Source organism: Pinus tabuliformis, chromosome 6, assembly GCF_031772625.1.
Source record: "Pinus tabuliformis cultivar Carrire ecotype Pingquan chromosome 6, CPIR1, whole genome shotgun sequence".
NCBI classification, from domain to species: Eukaryota; Viridiplantae; Streptophyta; class Pinopsida; order Pinales; family Pinaceae; genus Pinus; species Pinus tabuliformis.
The window spans coordinates 1,408,939,492-1,408,964,370 of record NC_142292.1 but is presented as its reverse complement, the minus strand read 5'-3'; the positions used below and the strand labels follow the sequence as shown (position 1 = coordinate 1,408,964,370).

At 35.9% G+C, this 24,879-nt stretch overlaps 1 protein-coding gene across 1 annotated transcript; it reads right to left on the bottom strand.

The window, feature by feature from the left end:
- Positions 1-898: 898 nt before the first annotated feature.
- On the bottom strand, positions 899-8,046 carry LOC149263927 (uncharacterized). Its single transcript, XM_089426875.1, has 5 exons — positions 5,553-8,046; positions 5,102-5,335; positions 4,654-4,884; positions 2,907-4,420; positions 899-1,656 (listed from the first exon to the last, which is right to left on the bottom strand). Exons 1-4 carry the CDS (start codon positions 7,360-7,362, stop codon positions 2,937-2,939), a joined length of 3,759 nt encoding a protein of 1,252 aa, XP_089283001.1. The 5' UTR covers positions 7,363-8,046; the 3' UTR covers positions 899-1,656; positions 2,907-2,936.
- Between the last annotated feature and the right edge of the window lie 16,833 nt (positions 8,047-24,879).

Here is a 24,879-nt window from a genome sequence, read left to right as displayed (position 1 = left end):
GAAAAGTTATGCAAATTGTTTACCAACCTGAATAAAAAATTTATGAAATAATGAAAAATAGATTTATTAATGAAGCTCCCATTGGTTGTTAAAATATCACTCAAAGACAATGTTTCTTCCTCTTGAAACTCGTTCGAGTGATTCCTCCACTAAGAAAAAAAAGCTTATCTTCATGTGCAAACTAAGCCGGGGTCTTCACCAAGAAGACTTAGAGCTTTGTTACATACATTTTCATCCCAAAAAACACTTACTGTAATTTTCTTTGCTTATATTCTTATGTTTTTTATTAAAAACATTAAATATATTTTTTATTAAAAAAATTAAATAGGTAAATGCTTTTGATTGATTTGTTGGAGTTATGAATGCCCACTCTTCATTATCTATTTTGTTAGGTTGGTTTAAAAAATAATTATATGTAAATATTTTTGATTGATTTATATAATGTTATGAATTCTAACTATTTATTAATTTGATACAAATACCTATTTTAATCTAAGAAATTTAAATTTTATACTTGTAAACTATCTCAATAATAAACTTTTAATTTTGAAAAAAAAATAATAGTTACTGCATCACAATTACAAATGTTTAAAAAACTGAAAAATAGAAAGCTTTTGGATGCAATACAGCTCAAGCCTGTGGGGATAATAAACATTATGAATCCTATTGCTAAACAAGCCTTTGCATAATCATCAATGCTGCTAAAGAAGATTTTGGAGCTGGAACTAAGTTATTCAGACAGTGTTGGTTGATATCTTGTTTTTACTTGTGAAATCTCTGTTTCAGAAACACATCTTGGAGCTGGAACTAAGTTATTCAGACAGTGTTGGTTGATATCTTGTTTTTACTTGTGAAATCTCTGTTTCAGAAACACATCCTTCAATGTGTCTATTAGTAAAAGTTAAAGGGAGCATTTTATCAAAAATCACTGAATACACCAATAGATTGTTACAACTGTTAACCTTCATGGGCTCACACAACGATATCCCTTTATCTACCACAAAAGCACCCTTATTACAAAGAATCAATTCCATTTTTGCTATCACACACAAAATATTTTGCTACCTCGCACTCCCCACTCCCCCACTCTCCCCGTCAACTACTATAATCTATATGTGCCAGCCAATGAATCTTGTCAGGCTTCTGTCACTAATACAAACATCTCACACTTCGAAAAGGCACTAACATTCACTGCAGCCAGCATGTTACAGTGACAATAATTTTCCCTGACATATATATAACTATTATATTGACAAAAATTGGGTCCCCCAATAAAAACAACCCCCTGACTTTGCTATGGACATTTTTGAACCCAAAACACTTTGTAGGAAATCTTTTTAGAAACTGTTAAAATAAGGCTTGCACAGCAAAAAGCCATGAATTATCTTTGCATCTTGTCAGATGATGCATTGAATGTCATGTTGCATCTCTATTCTTGATTTTGCAGTTAAGGATAGCTTGTGCCTGCATCCCGGGAGTACCACCTTAACTAGTGTCTGATGCCAACCAAGTTGCTTTTGCTGTCACAGAGCAATGAATATATAAAAAACAAGCAGCCATCCACCATCTCCATTGTTCGATACCACCTGTAAATATTAAGGAACATAACTGCATGACTTCGCAATATTTGGGCTGCATCATCATAAAGCTATTCACCTGTCAAGATGGAAAATAAATTAATCTGTTTCCCCTGTTCGGTCAAGAAACATAGAACAACTGGCATTCATATTGATATCAATCTTGGTTTCATAGGAACATATATTCATAATTTCGTGCAGATCTCAAAATAGAACAGGTTCAAGATCTTCTCAAAAATGTCTACTTACAACACATCCTTTTCTCATATAAAATAATTTTGAAACAGTCAGACTAAGGGTTTAAATGTATCTCCACACTTATTAGGTGCCCACATATTTTACATGGTTCAGGAGGTCAGCACCAGCCTTTGTTTGTGACACCACATGGTTCTGGACACTGGTGACTCAGATGTCAGCCTCTCTTGAATATAATTCTGAACTAACTTGAGAGAGAGGGAGACCAATAAAAAAGCGCATTTGGGAGGCCCTCTCTTTAGGGGTGTTGGCTAATTCTCAATAATTGAAGCAGCCTGGGGTGAGAAAGTATAACAAAGTTTCCAATACATGGAGGAAAAGCCTATGTATACTGTAAAACTACAGTGCTCAACCTATCCAACAGGTACCTTACAATGGGCGAATTGAACGTACAAGTTTTTCAAGGATGTTTTATAACGTTCTTGGAGTCAAATCATTTGCTAGGGCCATGGAAAAAGAGAAACAACATTGAATTTTTTTTTTGGTCAATCGGACAGATTTGTATTACTAGGAAATTGTATCATATACGAAAATAGTTGTTGCTACTGGTCTGCCACAAGGAAAACCAGACCACTTAGTGGACTGCTTTGCCTGGCTTATTCGTAAGGAAAGTCATTCCAACAGCCATGCTTTATATATATCTTTGCCATTGACAATATCAAACCAAGTCACAGTCGAAAAGATAGTGGATCAGAATAGGCAATAAGTAGATCCATGCACAAGAACAGAAAGGGTGAAAATGTTCAATCTAAATTTTCTATAGTGATGTTGCATTTAATGCCATGTAAGCCTTCAGCCAGTACTTCTCATGCCATCCCTTTTGAATTAAATGCTACCTTTCAATTCTATTAATAAATGATATATACATCTTAGCTTCTTGGATTTTGTGTCTGTTATCCACGAAGTTATGACAGACTTTGGATGGATAGCACCCAGAGTGAATGGGTTTAAATAAAGTCATGTTTCTTTGACACACCTTTAGTCAGATTTGATTTCAAATGTAGACAATCCAATGCAGTTCAAACTTGAAACTAATCAAACAAGGTTGAAAGCAAAAGCAGACAATGTTATTACCTTTGTTTGCATAAGAACAAATGCACCCAACTACATAATATCACTGATGTTCCTGGCTTTAAGTTCTACTCTTCTGAGGTCACGTAGGTGCTGAGCTATTTCCTGAAGCAGTTTCATTCCCTCATCACCCTTTCTCAGTGATTTGATAGTATGTTTCAGGAACTCCCGGTCAGCTTCAAGTGCCTGCAATCTTTCATATACATGATACACTTCATCTTCAATTGCAAGTCGGTTATTGTCTCTCACAACCATAGAAACAGTGCGCCAATCATTAGACACATCTGCTGGGGAGAACTCTTCTGTGTGATGTAATGAATCTCCATCAACACTGGTAGCATCAAACAGAGGCAGAAGCCTTTTTGCCTTTGCACCTGATGCTCTTCTAGGAGTAAGTGTTCCATTGCCATGTATTGTTTCCATAGTTTCCTCATCAACATGGGCTTCTTTCATGTTGTCCTCATCATTACCTTCGGTCTTACCTTGCATTCCATAGTCTTCTGTGAGAACACCATTCACTCCATTTGCCTCTGGATTAGCCACGCCAGCTTGGTCATCCTCTGCCAATTTGTGAAGCTTCTCCTCCAAGAATTTTAATTGTTCCAAAATTGATATCCTCTCCTCCTCAAAATCAGCCAGAGATTCATCTAGACTGGTCTTCTGTTCTTTATTTTCATACCCTCTTCCTGCGCTCATGATAGCTTCAGTGGGTGTATTTTGATTACCTTGTTGTATATCAAGTCCTTCCTCTACATCATTACCATCAGATAAGAGTTCATCACTGTTGTAACTTAGCGAAGAACTTGAAGATGCCCTCATTCTCCTAGACTGATTGTCTGGTGTTTGGTTTTGCTCATTGTTTTCTTCGCCTTTCTCTGCAGGACTTTGACTTTCACACTCTTGAACCTTTCTTCTCTTCTCCCTTCTCTCTTTTGCTTCATATCGCAACACTCTTTTCCTGCATATCTCAAGTTCCTTCTCAAGCTCCTGCTTTTCCTTTTCTCTCTTTACAAGAATCTCATTCAGCAGCTGCAAAGCTTCTTGATCATATTCTGCTTGCTCCTCCATCATCCTTTGGTATTGCAAGGCTTCCATCTGCACTGCTGCTTTTTCCTCTTGCAGCCTTGTGATCATAGCCATGGATTGATTTGCTGCAATCGCAGAAGCACTTCTTTCTTCTTCTAACTCTAAGTATAAAGTATTCATGGACTTCCTCTCTGTCTCAAGTGCACGTTTCAGGCGATCAACTGCAAACTCTCCATCAATTTCACTGAATACACTTCCATCCCAAGACTCTGCACCAGAATCTTTCCTATCCATTATCACCCTTTTATTTAGCAAGTGAATGCCTTCGATGGAGCTTGGTTCTTCAGACACTCTGTCTTCATCCACATTGTCAGCTCCATCATCAGCATGATGATCAGTCTCAATATCAGTCTGACCCAGATTCTGCCTGAACTCGTCACGCACACACTGTGTCTGATCTTCTATCCCTGTCACTTCAGTATCCGTGGGTTCTGCAAGCGAATTAAGATCAAATTTTCTCTTCTTTTAAGACCATCTCTTCATTTATACTAAAGAACACATACAGAGTATAGAAACAAAAAGAAATACCAAACCCCATAGCCTGAATATAGGAGCGAAAAAGGATTATCAAATCCCAATAATATGATATTTTGATTTTCAGGGTAAGATTCCAAGACCAAAGGAGTAAAAAACGTGGAACAAAAGACAACATACTTTTACATACCTTGGCATTCAGATGCATTAACCTCCTTTCCAGAAATTGCATCCGTGACATCAGAATTCTCCATCATTACTTCTGGAGAAGCTTCATCAGTGAATGTTGCGCTTATCTCAGCATGATCAGCCTTCAATGTCTTCTCTCCATCTACTTCTAAACCTTCCAAAACTTCTGTTGCTTCAGTACCCTCGTCCCTGATCATTGAGGTTCCAAGATCATTCTCAATGTCCTCAGGTCCTGCAAATGAACTATGATCAATTTTCCTTTTTAAATCGTTCCATCATTTACTCTAAAATGGAAATGGGAACAGTCAGAATACAGAAGTAAGAATGGAATATCACATGCCAATCATATGATACTATGATTCTGAGATTGAGATGCCAATCCCAATGTGAATTTAGAACCAGAGGGCCGAAAAAAGTTCACCAAAATTGAAGACCAAAACTTAGCATACCTTGGCAATGGGATGCATCAACCTCCTTTCTTTCGGAAGTCACATCTGCGACTTCAGTATTCTCCATTATTACATCTCGAGTAGCAACATCAGTGAATGTTGCACTTATTTCAGTATGATCAGCCTCCAACGTCTTCTCCCCATCTTCTTCTGAATCTCCAAAAACTTCTCTCTCTTCAACACCCCCTTCCCTAATCACCGAAGCTTCGAGATCATCTTCAATATCCTCAGGTCCTGCACGTGAATCACGATCAATTTTCCTATTAAAATCAATCATTTCTTCATTTACTCTAGAATACAGAAGAGCACATAAGCAGAATATAGAAGCGAAGAGGGAACATCAAATACCGATAACATGATAGCTCGATTCTCAGGGTGAGATTCCAGGACCAATGTTAATCAAGAACAAAAGAAAGGTTCAACAAAAGAAAGGACCAAACTTTTAGCATACCTTGACATTCGGGAACATCAAGCTCCTTTCTTCCAGAAATGGCATACATGACTTCAGAATTCTGCATTATTACTTCTGAAGTAACAACATCAATGAATGTAGCGCTTATTTCAGCATGATCAGCCTCTAATGTCTTCTCCCCGTCTACATTTAAATCTCCCAAAGCTTCTTCCTCTTCAGTACCCGCTTCCCTAATCACAGAAGTTCCAAGATCATCAAGATCGGATGGGTGAAATGTGGGAACAGGTACTCTGAGATCTGATGGATATTCAATACTGTCCTCTTTGGCTTTTTTTGCAGCTATAATCCCTTGTTCATTCACAGTCACACAACCTGTTTCCTCCACTAGGTTCATCTCAACAGAGTTTCGCCTAGATGGAATACTATCAGCCCTTTTCTCCTCAACTGGGATACTCTCAGTTTGAGGGGACACTTCCGAAGATTTTGGAAGAACATCTTCAGAACCACCAGGACATATATTCATTGAACATAAATCATCACTACCATCAAAATGATTTGTCATGACTGGAATGCCCTCAGCTTCAGGGGACACTTCCAAAGATTTGGGAAGAACCTCTTCAGAACCACCAGAACATATATTCTTTGAGTCTAAATCATCAATACCATCTAGATGCTTTGTCTCCACTGTCTGTGGACTCTCCAAAACATCATCCTCCACATCAGTAGTCCCCAATTTCCCAATCTCCTTAGGCCCTTCGATAGAATCCAATCTCTGGGAACCCTGGTCATAGGGTGTATCTTCCCTTTGTATCTCTGTAACTGTTACATCAGGTGCCATTGCCCATTCATGCGTGACAGCTTCAGGATATGCAATTCTCTTATCAACATAGATATCACACTCGAAATCCACTCGGGCATCGTCATTCTGAACGACTTCAAGCCTCTTAGGCAAATGCTGAACCCCATCGACAGCTTCTTCCAAATCCTTAGCATCCTCAACATCCTCATCTGGTCTCTCCACCTTCTCCATCGAGTTCGCTTCACCATCAGACACAGATGACGATGAACCCTCATCAGATTCATCTGGGGTATGAATGAAAACTTCTGAGATCTTCACCTGATTTCCTCCACAAACACACCCAGATTGGCTTTTCAGCTCATCTTCCTCCCCGACCACTCCCTCCACAACATTTTCACCATAATCAAATGCATTCCATTGGGATTTCAGGATACCCTCTGGATGCCCATTAAAGAAAATGGTCTTGAACAAGTTCTGAGAATACAGTTTATCATTCAAAGGAGCAGTACAGCAAGAACACGAGTCCTTACTCACCCAACCATTGCCTGCTTTGTCTTTACTCCCTGCTTCCTCTGTGCTGAAATCATCCACGTGGCCATTCATCAGCAATCTCTGTGCATCTCCTCTCTTTGACAAATCTGCCACCATGGACATGCATGTGAGCCAGTTGGATTGGCTTTCATTGCCCTCTGCAGAACTTGAGACATTAGGCCTTGAAAATGCACACTCCTCACACATTTCATGAGCATCTGCTAACTTCCTGTGGGTGGAGCAATAACCCAACAAGGAAATCTCTCTGGCATGGCGTTCACAGATGAGTTTTCTGTAAAAGTCAGGCTCCTTGGGCTCCAGGATATGATCAACCCGAGAACACCATAAGCAAGGGGGGTGTAAACCAAAAAAGGTGGCAAACTTAGTGATGATATACTGAAAAAGGGCATTAATAAGCAACATAAATATAAGAATCCATTCCAGGACTGCATATACCAATATTGTTGTCAGTCTCCATGAATTTCTCTGTAAAACCTTAGCAAAACTGTTGGAAGCCATGTGTTGTGTATCCAATGCAAAACAAAGATGAATTTGACAGCTTTTGGGCACTATAGGAGCAGGAGGTCTACTCCCAAGCCTATTTTTTTAGCAAATGTACAACAAAAATGGACGGATGGGTACCAGGCAAACAGACTCAGCACCAATTCAAGTCAGGTCTAATAGCTATATACAGATATTGGGCAGTCAGAAACAATGAAAAAATACAAAAATCCGATCACCAACGATCAATACTCTGCAAAATCCAGTGGAAAAACAATCAATGGAGCCTTCATGTGTCTGCAAGGTGCAGAAGCAGAGGCCAGCTTGGTCTGTGAATCTACAAGGGGGATTGAATTGAGGGAAGATGAAGGAGGTTATGAAGAAGCGAGCCTGGAGCCAAAGCAACGAATAAAGAGAAAGTTGGAAGGAACAGCAGCAGCAGTCAAGGAAAGATGTGAAGAAAGAAATAAAATTGCCTGCTTGAGAGGAGAGATTGAGTGTTAAAACTTTGGAAAAGTATCAGTAACCGTCCCTACTTTTCTTTAACAAAATACCATATACAATTCTGCAGTATACACATCACTTACATTGCAGCATCTCTGATCTCTGATAAATAAAGAGAAGATTTGTGTCTTTTGTTTTTCCTTTTTTCGGCCAGGCTTTCATAAAAGTTGGCACCACCATAATCTATACATAGACTGCATCTCTATATCTATATCTATATATATATTTATCTCTACATGTATAAGAATCACTGCCAACATAGCAATCAAGCCATACATTCTAATTTCATGCCCTGATCATCCTTCATAATCATGACTAATATTTTTTATTAAATTTCAAAGCAGGAATTCTTACATCATCATCATCATTAAAAAAAATAAGAATATGAAGAAATAAAGCTGGGAATAGGCTGAGATTTCTCTTTTACTTTCCCTTTTTGTGTGCCTTTATTTTTTTCTTTGAAGTTATTTGTCAACTCGCCTAAAACAAGGCAGTGTGCCTCCATCATCAGACTCTTTCATATCTATAATTAATGCAACTTTGAAATTCATATTTTTTGAAAAAGTAATTTGAAAACTGAGAATGTTAGCTGTTAAAAAGGTTGGTGGCGGGATAGTGGAAGATCATTTGAGTAGCCACTATAACAGGTTATTACTTAATCTATAAGAATAAAAGACACTGACAACTATCTAGAGGAAATATATATATATAATTTTAATAAATAAAAAGTTCAATTATAAAATATTATTATATTAAATATTAAAATTATTTTTAAATTTTAGAGTAAATATTAAAATGATTTAATAATTTAAAATTGAGATATATGACAAAATGAAAAATTTACCCTTTTACAAATCATTCATAAATAATTTAAAATAGTATTATTTTTATTTTATTTCAATAATGAATTAAAACTTAATTTTTTATGTTTTGCTTTCTCTAAAATTTGATGATATAATTTTTGACCAAAAATAAGGTTTTTGGTTATTTAAAATGCAATTTTAAATCTATAAATGGATTCAATTTCAGAAAAAACCCTAATAGCACGAGGATTTTAGTTTCACAACTCAAACTTGTAATTCCAACAAATTTCTGCCAAACTTTAGATATAATTAATTAGAAAAAATACCAACACATACAAAAGTTAGACTATAATATTAAAATCATTATATATATATATATATATATATATATATATATATATATATATATATATATATATATATATATATATAACATATTATTTATCTCTTCTTTTATGTTTAACATTATACATTAATTATATTTTTTCATATATATGTGTGTTTTATTTTATTTTTTCAAAGTAATGAAATTTATCATAACTGATTTTTCTTAGTTATAATAATTTATAAGCAAGAAGTTGATGGTTTCCTTATTTTCCTTGATGTCTTTATTTCGAAAAATTATGATGGTTCTTTCTCTCACCAGGTATTTTGGAAGAAAACTCATACTGAGCAGTATCTTCATGCGAAGTCTCATCATTTCCCAGCTCAAAAGTTAGGTGTTCTCAACATGCTAGCTACTTGTGCACTGAGGGTTTCTGATGAAAGCCACATTTCCAAAGAGAAAGACCATCTCCTTAATGTTTTTGTTAATAATGGATATAGTAGACATCAAGGGCGTAAAGCTTTCCTTAAAGCTAGCCAAAGTCCTAAGATTAAGAAAGACCCCTTTGATCGGGTTTCAGGGTGCATCTCCCTTTCATCCAAGGGACCATTGACAAGATTACAACAATCCTAAAGAAGCATAATGTTCCCTCATCCTTTAGGCCTCTTAACACCATCTATAGTTCCTTAAAGTCTGTAAAGGACTCAGTAGACCCCAAGGATATGAAGGGTGTTTATGTTATCCCTTGTTCTTGTGGAACCCCATACATTGGTGAAACATGTTGCTCCATAAATCAAAGGATTAACGAGCACGCCGCTGACATCAAGCATGGGAGGACCCGCTCTTCAGCTTTGGCGGAACATGTGGATAAAATGAAGCATCACATATGCATTGAGAGGGCCCAGGTTATTGCGAAGATTGCTCACTTTCATCCCCGGAAATTTAGGGAGACCATTGAAATTGAAAGGAGGCCTAGCAATCTTAATAAGGATGACGACTATCAGGGATGACTACTGGAAAATCAACCGTTGTTGGATCCCTGCCATTTCCTCTTAGTCTTTCTTTATCCTTGTGGTTATTTTTGATCTCCTTGGTTTCCCTTTGTATTTTATTTTTAAGTTTTGATTGTATAGTTTTAATATTAATTTTAGATTTCTACCCGGATTTAGGATCTCTTTTTTTGTTACCTTTCCTTTGTTATAATTTTTTTTGTCTCTTTAGTTGTTTTCCTTTAATTTTATTTATTTCTAAATGAAATTTTGATTTTATATATTTTGTGAGTTTTCTTTTTCCTTTAATTTTATTAATTTTTGGATGAAATTTTGATTTTATATATTTTTTAAGTTCTCTTTTATTAATCATTTCAATTAAATTATGTATGGCCTTTTGTCTTTAGTTTTATTTTTATATTTTTTACCATTGATAATTTATGTTTTATTTATCCCATGCCTCATTTTGAGGAGATTCCCTTATTTAGTCCTTAGTCCCCTTTTTTATATTTTATTTTTTAGTAATTAGATTAGTCCAAATCTTTCATTATTTGCATATTAAAATAATATCTTAAATATATTTATTTTTATTATATCCCTTCTTTATTCCTTAATCTTATTTTATTTATTTGGCTGTTAGGTTTTTCCTATCTTATTGTCTAAGTCTAACATAATTTATATATTAAAATAATACCTTAAATATATTTTATTTAATTAATGATATTACTATATAATTAATTTTTTACCCAATTTTTGACCCAGTTAAATGTAAATGTAGTTGTTTCAATTTAGTCGTTGGATTGACATGCACCTATATTTAACTTGCTACCATGATCTGATTTTTTCATCTTGTCTTGACAATGATTCTTCTTCTTGTCCTCACAATGAACCACACTAAACCACACTAACTAGTTCCAAAAACGTTGACAAATATTATTTTTTTATGTGATTTTCACTGAAAAATAAATATAGATCACATAAACCTAAATTCAATCATTAATTAACTTATCACGATTATTTAAAAAATAACTTATCTTTTAAAATAGCCCACCATAACTCATAAAATAACTCATTTATTGACATTGTAAACCAATAGATTTTCATTCCTGCCATATATCAATAAATCTTGGTCATTGACATATTTAAACTAACAATTTAGTCAATTAAAAAAATTAAAATTTATTTAAAAACTAAAATGTTTTCAACCTCAAACTCACTTCCAAAAAATCAAATACTTTTTAATAACATTAAAATTTGGATCTCACACGCAAAACTAGATATTAATTTTAATTGCAATTTACTTCTAGTCAAAAAGCTAGTCTAAATTGCACATATTTTGATTTCAATTAAAATACGTATACTTTTAAAATTATATTTATTTAAAAAGGAATAATAATATATTTGAACCATTGTGAATATATGGGCGCTAACACAGTTATTGCACGTCTTGTGTTAACTTTATGATATTGTTTGAATTTGATGAGCACAAATGGGGTTACCATGGGACCATGTCCGCTGCTTGCTTTTGTACGCCGCCCATGTGACCATGGACTACCACCCGCCACCCGCTCCATGGAACCCATTGAGCAACGTGGGCATAGGAATTTAAAATGAATTGCCACATTCGCAGAAATGACACCAAGGAGCCCATGAGAGGGACAACAAGGCCATGGGCTCCTCAAGTGCCCAACTAGCAAGATGAATAGAGCTCCAAAATTTGAAATAAAGGTGAGAGGGATGCTAGAATATTGATTCCCCATGGGGTCATGGACGGTCATGTCGGTAGCATCCACCCCTTTCTTTTCTCTAAAGGAGCCCCACAACCATTGTCACATTCCCTAGTCAACTAAATTATTCCATATGCTTCTTATTTAATCAAACACCCATTGCTCAAGAAAGTGGAATGCCCAACAAAGTAGGTGGTTGGTAGTTATATATGAAGAGCATCCAATGGCAGAGGTTCCCTATTTGGTAGTCATTTCTATCAAAATAGTGCCTTGGCCTAGCATGATGGACCCTAATGGACCCTATAACGGTTATTAACCATTTGTCTAAAAGATGAACAATCCCATTTAGGATTTAGGGTTTATAATGTTTGACTCACACTTTTTTCTAAAAGTTTTTATGGTATTTTTTTCTTAGAAATTCTAGAATTGTGAAAAGTTTATGGTGTTCATTTAATGTGGAGGTGGAATTATTCTTAGGAATTATATTCATTATTATGTAATTATGATGGCCCTTGTTTTTATAGAGGATTATAGAGGAATATACATATTAGACAGTTTCAAAGTATTAAACTTTGGTAGAAGAATATTACTAATTCTTCTTCATCAATTAATCAAATTCTTAATTAGTATTTAGCTAATATTTTAGTTATGTTCTTTTCATAAAAAAATATTTTAAGGTGTTTATGTGCCATTTTTCTAGCTCTAACTTCTTATCGACATAGTATTGGCTCATACAATAATTTAGCATGTGGTACGATATGTCGCCTTAGCATAACTTAATGCTTTATGTTAAGAATACTCTACATCTTGAAGGATTTATGTGCCCCTTGAGTTGGAAGATCAAGTTTGACTAAGATTATGTACACCCTAACTGCCATGATTTCCAGGATTTATGTGCCCCTTAAGTTGGAAGATCAAGTTTGACTAAGATTATGTACACCCTAACTGCCATGATTTCCATGACGAATATGAGGACCATTTTCGATTAATATGCATGAGGCCAACCATTGAGAACCGCTTGTCTTGTTCATTTAATTTATCTCAAATATGTAACAATATAAAGAGAAAGGAACTCTTAATGTGGAATATAATCCTAGCATAATAATCAATCGTCATTCAAGAATTGTTCATATGAAAAAGAATTAAGTTATTACATCACAAGAAACGAGGTGCTCTTACAATCCAAGATAGTATAGATGTGTCTTTTGCATGTGTACATACCTCTATATGTGTATATCATGCAAACATAATAAAATGAATGAAAAATGCCAATGTCCAACTTCTATTGTTAAGAAACATAGAAAAAAATAAACTAGCACATATCCATATCAACCCTTGAACTTTTAGGCTGTAAAAAAATAAACTAGCACATATCCATATCAACCCTTGAACTTTTAGGCTGTTGGTGGTTTTCACATGTTCTTTTTATTCCTCTTATGAGCTTCATTACCACTTCCATTTTTTCAAAGATTGAATTATCACTACCGCAATTTTTATTATTATTTTAACATTTGCTATATCATATGGTAATCAATTTGGCACTCGGCGTGCATGATATGACGGCTGGGGCGGATGGCTTTCGCTCCCCCCAGCCGTGTTCGATCCTTGCGGAGGACCCTTCGCTTCGGCGATATGTGACGGCTATGCCGTAAAATCAGCTGGCTTCGGCCGTATTTCTGACTGGCTTCGGCCGTATTCTGACTGGCTTCGGCCATATTGTAATCTGAGGGCTTCGGCCATATATAAGGATTTCTCTCTGAAAAAAAAATGGTAATCAATTTGAATTTCTTTACTTCCATCCAATTAAAGAAAATAATTCAACTATTTTTTTCTAAAAAACATAAAATTGCAAACCTAATCTTACTTCTAATTTAATCAAATTATTTATAAAATAAAACCACAAAACCGAAAATAAAATATATATAATCAAAATTAAAATCATATCGAAAAAATATCATTTTAATAAATTTTTTAATAAAAATTAAATACAATTTCTTAAATAAATAATATCTTTAAAAAATTCATCGAAACATTTTCCTTCTCTCCTCATATTCCACAATTTGATACCAAGATTATATTACCCTACTTAGGCCCCAAAAAAAAAAAAGTGAGGATAATGTGTTTTACACTAAATGAAAAAGTGAGGATAATGTGTTTTACACTAAATGATGATGCATTGTGAGTAACTCCATTATTATTATTATTTTTCACATATATTCAATGAGTTTGTTTTAAGTTTGTAAGGTAGTTGTTTTAGTTGATAAGACACTTGCTTTACTTAAACAACAAGAATACTATGTTAAGCTTTAATTGGAAAACCTTCACCTTTGGGCAAGTTTCAAAAACTTTATCGAGTACTAATGATTATTTACTCTTTTGAAAGGTTTAATGGAGGGAAAGGTAAACAATATTAAATTATAAATGCTTTACATTATATTGAAACATTAAATTAATTAATTACACAAAACATATATGTATAACATAAAATTCCCATAACTATATTTACACCATCTCATGTTCTCATGTGTCAACATAGGTTTTCAAATCCAATGGAATATGGAGAGTTACATTACTAAGACACAATGGTTTCTTATTATTATATTTGTTATATTGGCAAGTTTATTGGTTCATTCATTATAAATATTTAGTGGAGCCAATGATGATCATGAATGATGGATTCTTCTTTAATTCTACACTATGTTAATGTAATGATAAAAACCCCACTTTGACCATCATGAAATTGTACCATGGTACTCCATTTTCTTTCATTAAATCAAACATATAACATGAAGCCCACACAGCCATTAGTGTCCATGAATTGGATATACCATGATGTTTATTTCATACCCAAGTGCTTGAAATAGGAGTGAAATGTGATTTTAATGGTAATGACTTGACAAGGAATGTTCTATATTTTAAATATTTCATTATTAAGTATTGGGTTAGTTAGTTAAATGAGGCTGCGATATTTTTATTACGATTTTTTTAATAAATTAATTATTATGATTGTTAAGTGAAATTATATATAGCATGGTTATAAAGTGTTATAATTTCTAAACGTATTGGATGGTAACACATTTTTCAATTCCTCTGTCTTAAATATTTTCATGAAGATAAATTCTTTTTTGAATTTGGAATTGGATAAAACCTTTTAAAATAGGTTTATGATATATTGAGTTTGATGTTTTGTATGGTAATTGTGGTTGTGTTTAAAATTTCACAATAAGTTTATGATATATTGAATTTGATGTCTTGTATGGTAATTGTAGTTGTGTTCAAAATACATTGAAAAAGAACCCCAAAGAGTTTATGATATATTGAATTTGATGTCTTGTATGGTCATTTTGGTTGTGTTTAAAAAACATTGATAAATAAAAACCTAAGGGGTTATGGAAAGAGAAATAGAAAACATTGATAAATAAAAACCTAAGGGGTTATGGAAAGAGAAATAGAAGAATAAAATGATGTTAAAGTTATTATAATATATAATATTTCAATTTTTAAAAGTCACAATTTCTGTATATTTAGTAATATACAAAATATGTCTATAAATTTTTAAATGAAAATTAATACAAGTTTACATATTAAATAACTCATTTACATATAGCCTTATGCCTTATAAAAAATGTTATGGAAATATATATAAATTCATACTCAACTTTTAAAGATATGCTCAGGATTGAAAAATCAAGTAATAAAAAATAATGTTAAAAACAATTACAAAAATTAATGAAAATATAAAGCATTTTGTAACTCTTTCCTATCTTAAAGATCTTCTTAGTTTTATATGAGAATAAATTCCTTTCTTTTCTTGGATTTACTCTATTTCTCATAGTAAGATCACCATATTATTGAGATTGAGCGTTACATGGTCATTGTTATTGAAGGCATGTTGTAAGGGTCTCTTAGACCTATGTTATCATCATACATATTGTACTCAGTAAATGATAGTAATACTCAGTAAATGTAAGAAGTAAAGTAATTGGTTTGTTGAGAGTGGGTACAACCACTTCAACCATATCTCTTATGTATAAATATACATCAAGTCTAATAGAAACTTGGATTGGAATTCCCTTCCCAATATTTTTGTGTCTTGTGTATTATCATATGTGTGTGTTGTTGTTGTTCTATAATGTAGCATGTTCTTGTTCATACTTATTGTATGCTTATAACAATATGCTGGTGTTTCCTCTCCATTTGGCTGGGTGACAACAAAAATAATTGGAGGTGGTTTGAACTTGCAAAAGAGAAAAGTGAAGAGGATAAGATCAAACAAAGACACTGCAAGTCCAAATTTTTCAAGAAATGCAAGAAAACATTTGTTAATGTTTTAAAACTTTGTGGATGTTGCTACATTGGAGCTGAAGACCTGTTTGATACTGGAAAGTTGATTTTGAATGCCAAGGTTCATGGAAGATGGTATTGAGTTTGAGATTTTTAAAACAAAGATGTCAATGAAATCCTGCAAATATAGAAGATCTATCGAAGATGTATATGAAAGAACCAGATATTGTTAGATACAAACCCTTCGTTGTTTAAGAATGTTGATATTATGTGTAAATATTAATTGTACATACTTGTGGGTGTTGTATAACACCCTCCTCCCACATCTACCCAAGTAACTAGCCAACACGGGTAAAAATGTGATGAGAAGTTACTATGATATGATTCGACTCCCTATGTGTCAGTTAAGGAAGTGGAACCGATGAAAACACACCATACAGACCTTTCACATTAGCAACAGAACTTCCAAGATCCATCCCAACCACTCAAGTAACTAGCCCTTGGGTCCCACTGAGTTTTTAGACCATTAAACCCTAGACGCTCCCTTGATATGGACAAGCATGTGTCCAGGAGGCTCCAGACACTCCCATAGCATGGGTATGCATGCGTCAAGGGACTTTTCTCCTCAAACATGTGCCTGCGGCTCCAATATTTGTGCCACTTTTTAGGCCCAAAGGCCGGGCCACTGCCCATAACTCAATGGCAGGTTCAAAAATGAATTTATACAAAATAACAATGATACATTTGCAAAAAAATTGCCAAGGTCTAGACTGAAACCTTACTAGCCATGACAGGAATTTCGTCGAACATGTCACAAATATGTAATCGACAGGTTTAAACAATAGATCTAAGCATAGGGGTCTCATACTTATCTTAGAATCACTAAGAAGCGTTGATGCCTCCAAATATTAGTTGCAATTTCATTTATTGGGCCATAGGTACATTGTTCATTCATTTATAAGTAAAAACTAATGAGAGCCATACATAGCCACTGTCATAACACATGCTCATAACCAAAATAATAACAACAAAAATACCAAGAAAACAGTAGCCATATAATCCACATATAAACCATTACAATACTCATGAAATAACAAGGATAAATAACCTCATATTAATGATGCAAAGGCCAACCAAGTTTGGGACTACCATGAACTACCTGACCATAGACATGGCTGAGCCAAATCTCTCTTCACTCAATCACCCTCATGCCATATTCTAAGCATGAATGTGGGATCTCATAAAACACTTCAGTCATAACCATCTAGGGCTTCTAGAATTCAAACCACCTCAACCCATCAAATAGTGATTCCATCTCATGGTCGTACGTCAAAAACCATCACTAGATTGGTCTCTACCCAAGCCTTCCAGGGCTCCAGAGTGTTTGTTCCAACCAAGGCTTCTAGAACTAATAACTCAATCCATAACTTTCTTTGAGCTTCCAAAGAGTTTGTCCAATCAGGGCTTCCAGGACTAGTAACTCAACCCACCAAGGACTTCCAGAGCGTTTTTCCAACCAAAGCTTCCATGCCTAGTAACTCAACCCAAGTTGTTACAAGGCTTTCAGAGCATTTTTCCAACTAGGGCTTCCAAAAACTAGTAACTCAACCCAAGTTAAAGGAAACATGAGAACCAACCAAAAAAAACAAAGAAATGAACCCACAACACCATGGATATCCAGGAAATTGAAATGCTAGGCAAATCCACTATCAATCTAGGCAATCCTCATGCCAATGACAAATCATGACCAATAAACCACATGCATATGCCATGCATGCCAAAACTAGTGAGGAAATCACATGCAAAAACATACATGCAACTCGGTACCTGTAACCAAAAACTAATGTAGATGTTAATAATGATGTACTCTTTCACTTTCCTTCTTTTCCTTTGCCTTCTTGCTCCAAAGTCCAAGTATGCCACACTCCTCCAAGAGTGCTCCAAGGAAACTCTAAGTGTCCAAGAGTATGAGAGACAGAGAGAATAGAAGAGAGTTCCCAAAACTGAACTGACAAAAGTCTGTGAACTTGTCCTCATAATAATTTTTATCAATGAGGCCTCTATTTTCTTTATTTTCCATTATTTTCCTTCATTTTCCTCCTCACATGCAACTTGTGACCTTTCACCTCCCTTTTCTCCTAATTTCCATTATTTTCATAAATAAATGTGCCAAAATGTCATTTTGCCTTTCAAAAACCTTTGCCATTTCCTTTCCCAATTTCCTTCACCGTTAATCAATCACCGATGATCCCCATCACTATGATTTTTCCCAACATTCAGCTTGGAATAAGTGTCCCATAAATCATGGTTACTATTTTGCCTTTATTAACTTTTATTACATGGAATTTTCACCAGGGTTGTTACAGAACCCTCCCCCTTGGGATAACACCATACTCGGTATTCAACAACACCTACAACCAACCAGGCTGCTATAAGAAAAAAAATACTGCACATGGAGCTTTATAACTTAGCTCGTTGTAGTATTTACAATGATCATCCTGCTGATAAGCAAATAAACATGACAACATAACAAGTATAACATTATAAGGACATGACACCCATACCACTTATTGGAGATTTATAACATAACTCATGGCAATATTTACATCCATATACATATGTACATATACCAAACACTGCGAAAACGTGTACCAAAAACATATACCAAAGACATGTACCAAAACATCCACTCAACCAACAAATAAGGAAGGATACATAGATCACATCTGATCCGCCATCTCCCATGTAGCTTCATCAGGACTAAAGTGCTTCCATTGCACTCTAAACTACTAGATTGCTTGGTTTCGAAGCATGAACATCTTTCTTTGTAAAGTACATTGCGGTTTCGGCTGGAATTTTCCTTTTGGCTCCACCTGCAATATAAACTAGGCAATCACATGATCAACATCTTTAAGATACTTTTTAAGAAATGACACATGGAAAACATCATGGAATTTCTTGTCGGAGGTAGTGCAAGTCGAAAGGCTACTGGCCCAATCCTCTCAATAATACTGAAAGTTCCACAAAATCGGGATGCCATCTTGGCACATGATCCAATCCACAAGGAGCTCTTATTTGGTTTGATGCACAAGTACACTTGTTCTCTAACTTGGATATCCCTGAACAACCTATTCTGATCTGCATAGCTCTTTTGCATATCCTATGATTCTTTCAAATTATTCTTGATTACCCGCATTTCCTGCTCCATGTATGCCAACATGTTCGGTCCAATCAACACCCTATTAACTGGATCACTCCAACTGATGGGAGTATTACAACTCCACCCATATAATGCCTCAAACAGAATCATCCTTAGTGACTCTTGGTACCCATTGTTGTAAGCGAACTCTACTAGTGGAAGGTATTATTTCCACTTCTGTTGTTGATGCATTACATACATCCTCAACATGTCCTCCATTATCTTGTTGACCCTCTCTGCCTGACCATCTGTCTGTGGATGATAAACTATACTGAAGGCCAACTCTCCACCCAAACCTGCAAATAATGCCTTCGAAAAAAAACTTGGAAGTGAACTTTGCATCTCTCTCTGAAACAATATTCTGAACTCCATGCAATCTGAACATGTCCCTGATGAATATCTATTCTACATCAATCATTGAGAATGTAGACTTCACTAGAATGAAGTGTGTTACCTGTATCAACCTGTCCACCACTACCATGATGGAATCATGTTGTCTCACTATCCTTGGCAAACCTATCATAAAGTCCATGGAAATGACCTCCCATTTCCACTCTGGAATCAAAATCGGTTGTAACAGTCCACCTGGATGCCTACACTCTTCCTTTACCTGCTGACAATCCAAGAACCTAGCCACAAATTTTTCTACGTCTCTCTTCAAATTCAACCAAAAATATAATTTCTTCATTGTTGTCAGCATTTTCTGATAACCTAGGTGACCTGAATACTAGGTTTCGCATGAAACTCCCTTAAGATCACCTTCTTGAGCTCACTTCTATCTAGAACATATATCTTGTCCCTAAATCTAACCAATCCATCTGTCATGAGAGGATAGTCCACATCTTGTGCACCTACATCTATACCTGTACCTGTACCACTACATGTACCACTACATGTACCTATACCTATACCTATACCTTTACCTGTTACAACATATGCATGATCTCCATATACCTGTCATCCTGCTGACTTGCCTGCAAGATCCTATCTTGTAAATCTGTCCCATAGGAGCTCATAGCTACTATGTGATTTACCTGTATCCACCTACTAAGAGCATCTGCCACCCTATTCTCTTTACCTTTGATATACCCGATCTCAAAGTCGAACTCACTTATTGTTGCCAACCATCGAGCTTTCCTACCATTCAGATTCAGTTGGTCAAATAGATACCACAAACCCCTATGATCACTCATCAATACAAACCTCCTACCAAGAATATAGTGCCTCCACATCTTTAATGCATGTATGATCGTTTCCAAATCAAGATCATGTGTCGGGTAATTCTACTCGTGCTCATTTAGTTTCCATGACTCAGAGCATATCACCTATCCATCCTACATAAGGACTCCACCAAGTCCTCTCTTGCAAGCATATGTACATACTACAAACTCTTTGTTAGGATCTACAATCTTTAGGACTGTTGCATGTGTCAACAACTGCATGAGCTACTCAAAACTGGTCGCGCACTCCTCTGTCCATTCAAACTTCTTACCTTTCCTCTGTAATGATGTGATAGGATAAGCAATCTGCAAGAAGTTCTTGATGAACCTCCTGTAATAACCTGCTAACCCCATGAAAGATCTCACCTCATCCACATTCCTGGGAGCTGCCCACTCCATGATAGCTCTTACCTTTTCTGGGTCCACTGCTATGCCATCCTTGGAAACCACATGTCCCAAGTAGTGTACCTCAGTCTGAAAGAAACTGCACTTGTTGAGCTTAGCATACAACTGATGCTCTCTCAACAATCTCAACATTGCTACTAAATGCTCGACATGCTCTTCTTCATTTTTTGAATATACCAATATATCATCAATGAACACAATAACAAACTTGTCCAAATACAGACGCAACACACTATTCATTAAGAACATAAAGGTAGTTGGAGCATTAGTTAAACCAAATGGAACTACAAAAAACTCATAATGCCCATACCTAGTCTAGAAATATGTCTTGTAAATGTCCTCTTCTTTAATACCTACCTGATGATATCTGGATCTCAGATCAATATTTGAGAACATTGTTGCTCCCTTCAATTGATCGAATAAGTCATCAATCCTCGGTAACCGATACCTGTTCTTGATGGTGACTTTGTTCAACTTCCTGTAGTCAATGCATATCCTGAGAGTACCATCTTTTTTCTTCACAAATAGTACTGGTGCACCCAATGGTGATACACTTGGCCTAATCTATCCCTTGTCCAACATTTCCTTCAAATGTAGCTTCAAATCTACCAACTCAGGTGTACTCATCCTGTAAGGTGATTTTGATGTTGGAGCTTTCCGTGGCACCAACTCAATATAAAATTCTACATCCATATGAGGTGGCAACTCTAAAATATTTGCAGGAAATACATCCTAAAATTGTTATAGAACTGGGTACATGATCAAAACATCTGCATCCTCAACTTCCTTACCTTTGTCACTAGAAATGAGCACTGCAAATAATACACACCCTTTCCTGTGACTACGCTTGGCCTACATATTTGTCACCATTCTAACTAATGTTTCTTTCTTCTTACCCTGCAAAACTCTTTGTTTCCCATTGTCATCCAAGCACTCAATAGATTTTTCATAACAATCCACCTTGGTTCTATGAAGGTACTACCAATCCATGCCCAACAACATGTGGTGTGATATCAATGGTAATACGTTCAAATATGCTAAGGTAGGCATACCATTAAAATCAAATGTACATTCTCTCACCCAATGATGAACCCGCTTCTTTGTACCTGTAAGCAATTTCACTAACCAAGACTCTGCATGCACTTATTTATTCAAACCACAGTTATCCACCAGGTCAGGATTAACATAGCTATAATTAGATCGAGGGTCAATTAAAATAGAAACAACTTGATCACAAATATTACCGTCCATCTCAATGATAGATGCCTGATGGTCTTCATGTCTGTTATCTAGCGTTGCATAGATCCTAGGAATACTTTGTCCAACATCTCCCACTGTCTGTGCCCCTTGAGCATTGTATATCTACGGTCTACCACCATGATACTATGGAAAATCTCTCCTATGATGCTCTCCTTCACAAGTTGAACACTGCAAAGGTTTTCAACCTTCATCCTTATTTTTCTCCTCGGATCGAAGTCCCTGTCCTATGTCAGATGCATTGAACTTGTTAAACGACGTTGCATTCTCTTTATTACCTATACTTTGAGGACTTGATCGCTTCTTGTCCCATTTTCCTTTGTTCCTTGTATTTCCTTTGCAGTTCAACTTAGTCTCAGATCTGCGCTTTGATTTCTCATAGCAATGCTTTAGCTTTCAGATGGCCTCCTCTAATGATCTAGGCTCATCGAACTCAATCTTGTCTTTGAATGCAATCGGTAATCCACTAGTGAATCTCTGAATCTTGGCCTTCTCCTCCTTGAGGTAAGGAACATACCTCAGTAGCTCCAAGAACCTGCTAGTTTACTCCTCATCTCTCATCAATCCCATCTTTATCTCATAGAATTATTTTGCCCTGTCATCAAAGTATCTCATCAAAGTATTCCATCACCTCTCCTATTTGGAGTATATAAAGATTTGGCATCTCTAATCGTGTCCTCTCATCCAACCTGTATTCAACATGAGACTTGTTGTCATATTCTCCATTAGTTTTGTTCTCTTGCTCATGGCTGATCTGAAGGGGTCCTTGTCGCTGCAATTATGACAAACTCTAAAGTATCACTGCATTTACCTCTGCTTGTTTCTCCTGTGCACGTATGATTCTGTCATTGTTTGCCTTACAAATCCTTATTTTTGCCTTTAAGCTTCTCAATATGTCTGCCAAATCAGAAGAGTTCCCAACACTTTGCTTCTCATCTAATTCATAGGGAGAGTCTCAGGAACTGTAGTCTACCATCTTGCTAGTTATCTTTGATATTCTTCCTGCAAGGTACCTTAACATAATTCAGGGAGGATACCTCATCTGCAGGATCAACAAATCAACGTAATGCATGTATAACTTAATCATGACAATATATAGAAATATAACACATAATCATATAACCATATAACCATAATTATAGCTAGAGTCCAGTGATCAATGACCATATCAACTACACATACCATGACATCATGCATGACAACAACCACCACATCACCGTACACTTGACCAAATTTGAATACTAACATGCATAAACAATGCATAATCAATCATACACTCATGACAACACACTCCAAAACAACACCATCAACTTCCCATGGTGACCTCACTACAACCATGATCAACACCACAAAATGCAACAAGCACATGATCTTACAATACAAGAAACACATATGAAACCGACATGAATGCATGACCAACACACATCCCATCTAGTATGAGAGGTGAACCATGCTTTGATACCACTCTGTAACACCCTCCTCCCACATCTACCCAAGTAACTGGCCAACATGGGTAAAAATGTGATGAGAAGTTACTATGATATGATTTGACTCCCTATGTGTTAGTTGAGGAAGTGGAACCGATGAAAACACACCATACAGACCTTCCACATTAGCAACAAAACTTCCAGGATCTATCCCAACCACTCAAGTAACCAACCCCTGGGTCCCACTGAGTTTTTAGACCATTAAACCTCTGGACGCTCCCTTGATATGGACAAGCATGCATCCAAAAGGCTCCAAATCTCTCTTCAACCAATCACCCTCATGCCATATTCTAAGCATGAATGTGGGATCTCGTAAAACACATCAATCAAAACCATCTAGGGCTTCCATAGGCCAATCCACCTCAACCCATCAAACATTGATTCCACCTCATGGTCAGACATCACAAACCATCACCAAATTGGTCTCTACCCAAGCCTTCTAGGGCTCTAGAGCATTTGTTCCAACCAAGGCTTCTGGGACTAGTAACTTAATCCACAACTTTCTTCGGGCTTCCAAAGCATTTTTCCAACCAGGGCTTCTAGAGCATTTTTCCAACCAAGGCTTCCAAGACTAGTAACTCAATCCAAGATGTTATATGGCTTCTAGAGCATTTGTCCAACCAACGCTTCTAGGAACTAGTAACTCAACCCAAGATAAAGGAAACATGAGAACCAACTCGAAAAAAAAAAGAAATGAACCCACAACACCATGTTTATCCAGGAAATGGCAAGGTTAGGCAAATCCACTGTCAATCCAGGTAATCCTCCATGCCAATAATAAATCATGACTAATAAACCACATGCATATCCATGCATGCCAAAACTAGTGAGGAAAACATACATGCAACTTGATACCTGCAAGCAAAACCTATTGTAGTTGTTGATCCCAATGTTCTCTTACACTTTACTACTTTTCCTTTACATTCTTGCTCCAATGTCCAAGTATGACACGCTCCTCCAAGAGTGATCCATGAAAACTCTAAGTGTCCAAGAGTATGAGAGAGAGAGAGAGAGAGAGAGAATAGAAGAAAGCTCCCAAAACGGAACTGAAAAAAGTCCGCGAACTGATCCTTAGAAGACTTTTTATCAATGAGGCCTCTATTTTATTCATTTCCCATTATTTTCCTTCATTTTCCTCCTCACAAGCTACCTGTTACCTTTCACCTCCCTTTTTTCCTAATTTCCATTATTTTCATAAATAAATGTGCCAAAATGCCATTTTTCCTTTCCAAAGCCTTTGCCATTGCCTTTTCCAATTTCCTTAGCCATTAATCAGTCACCAATGATCCCCATCACTGTGATTTTTCCCAACATTAAGCTTGGAATAAATGTCCC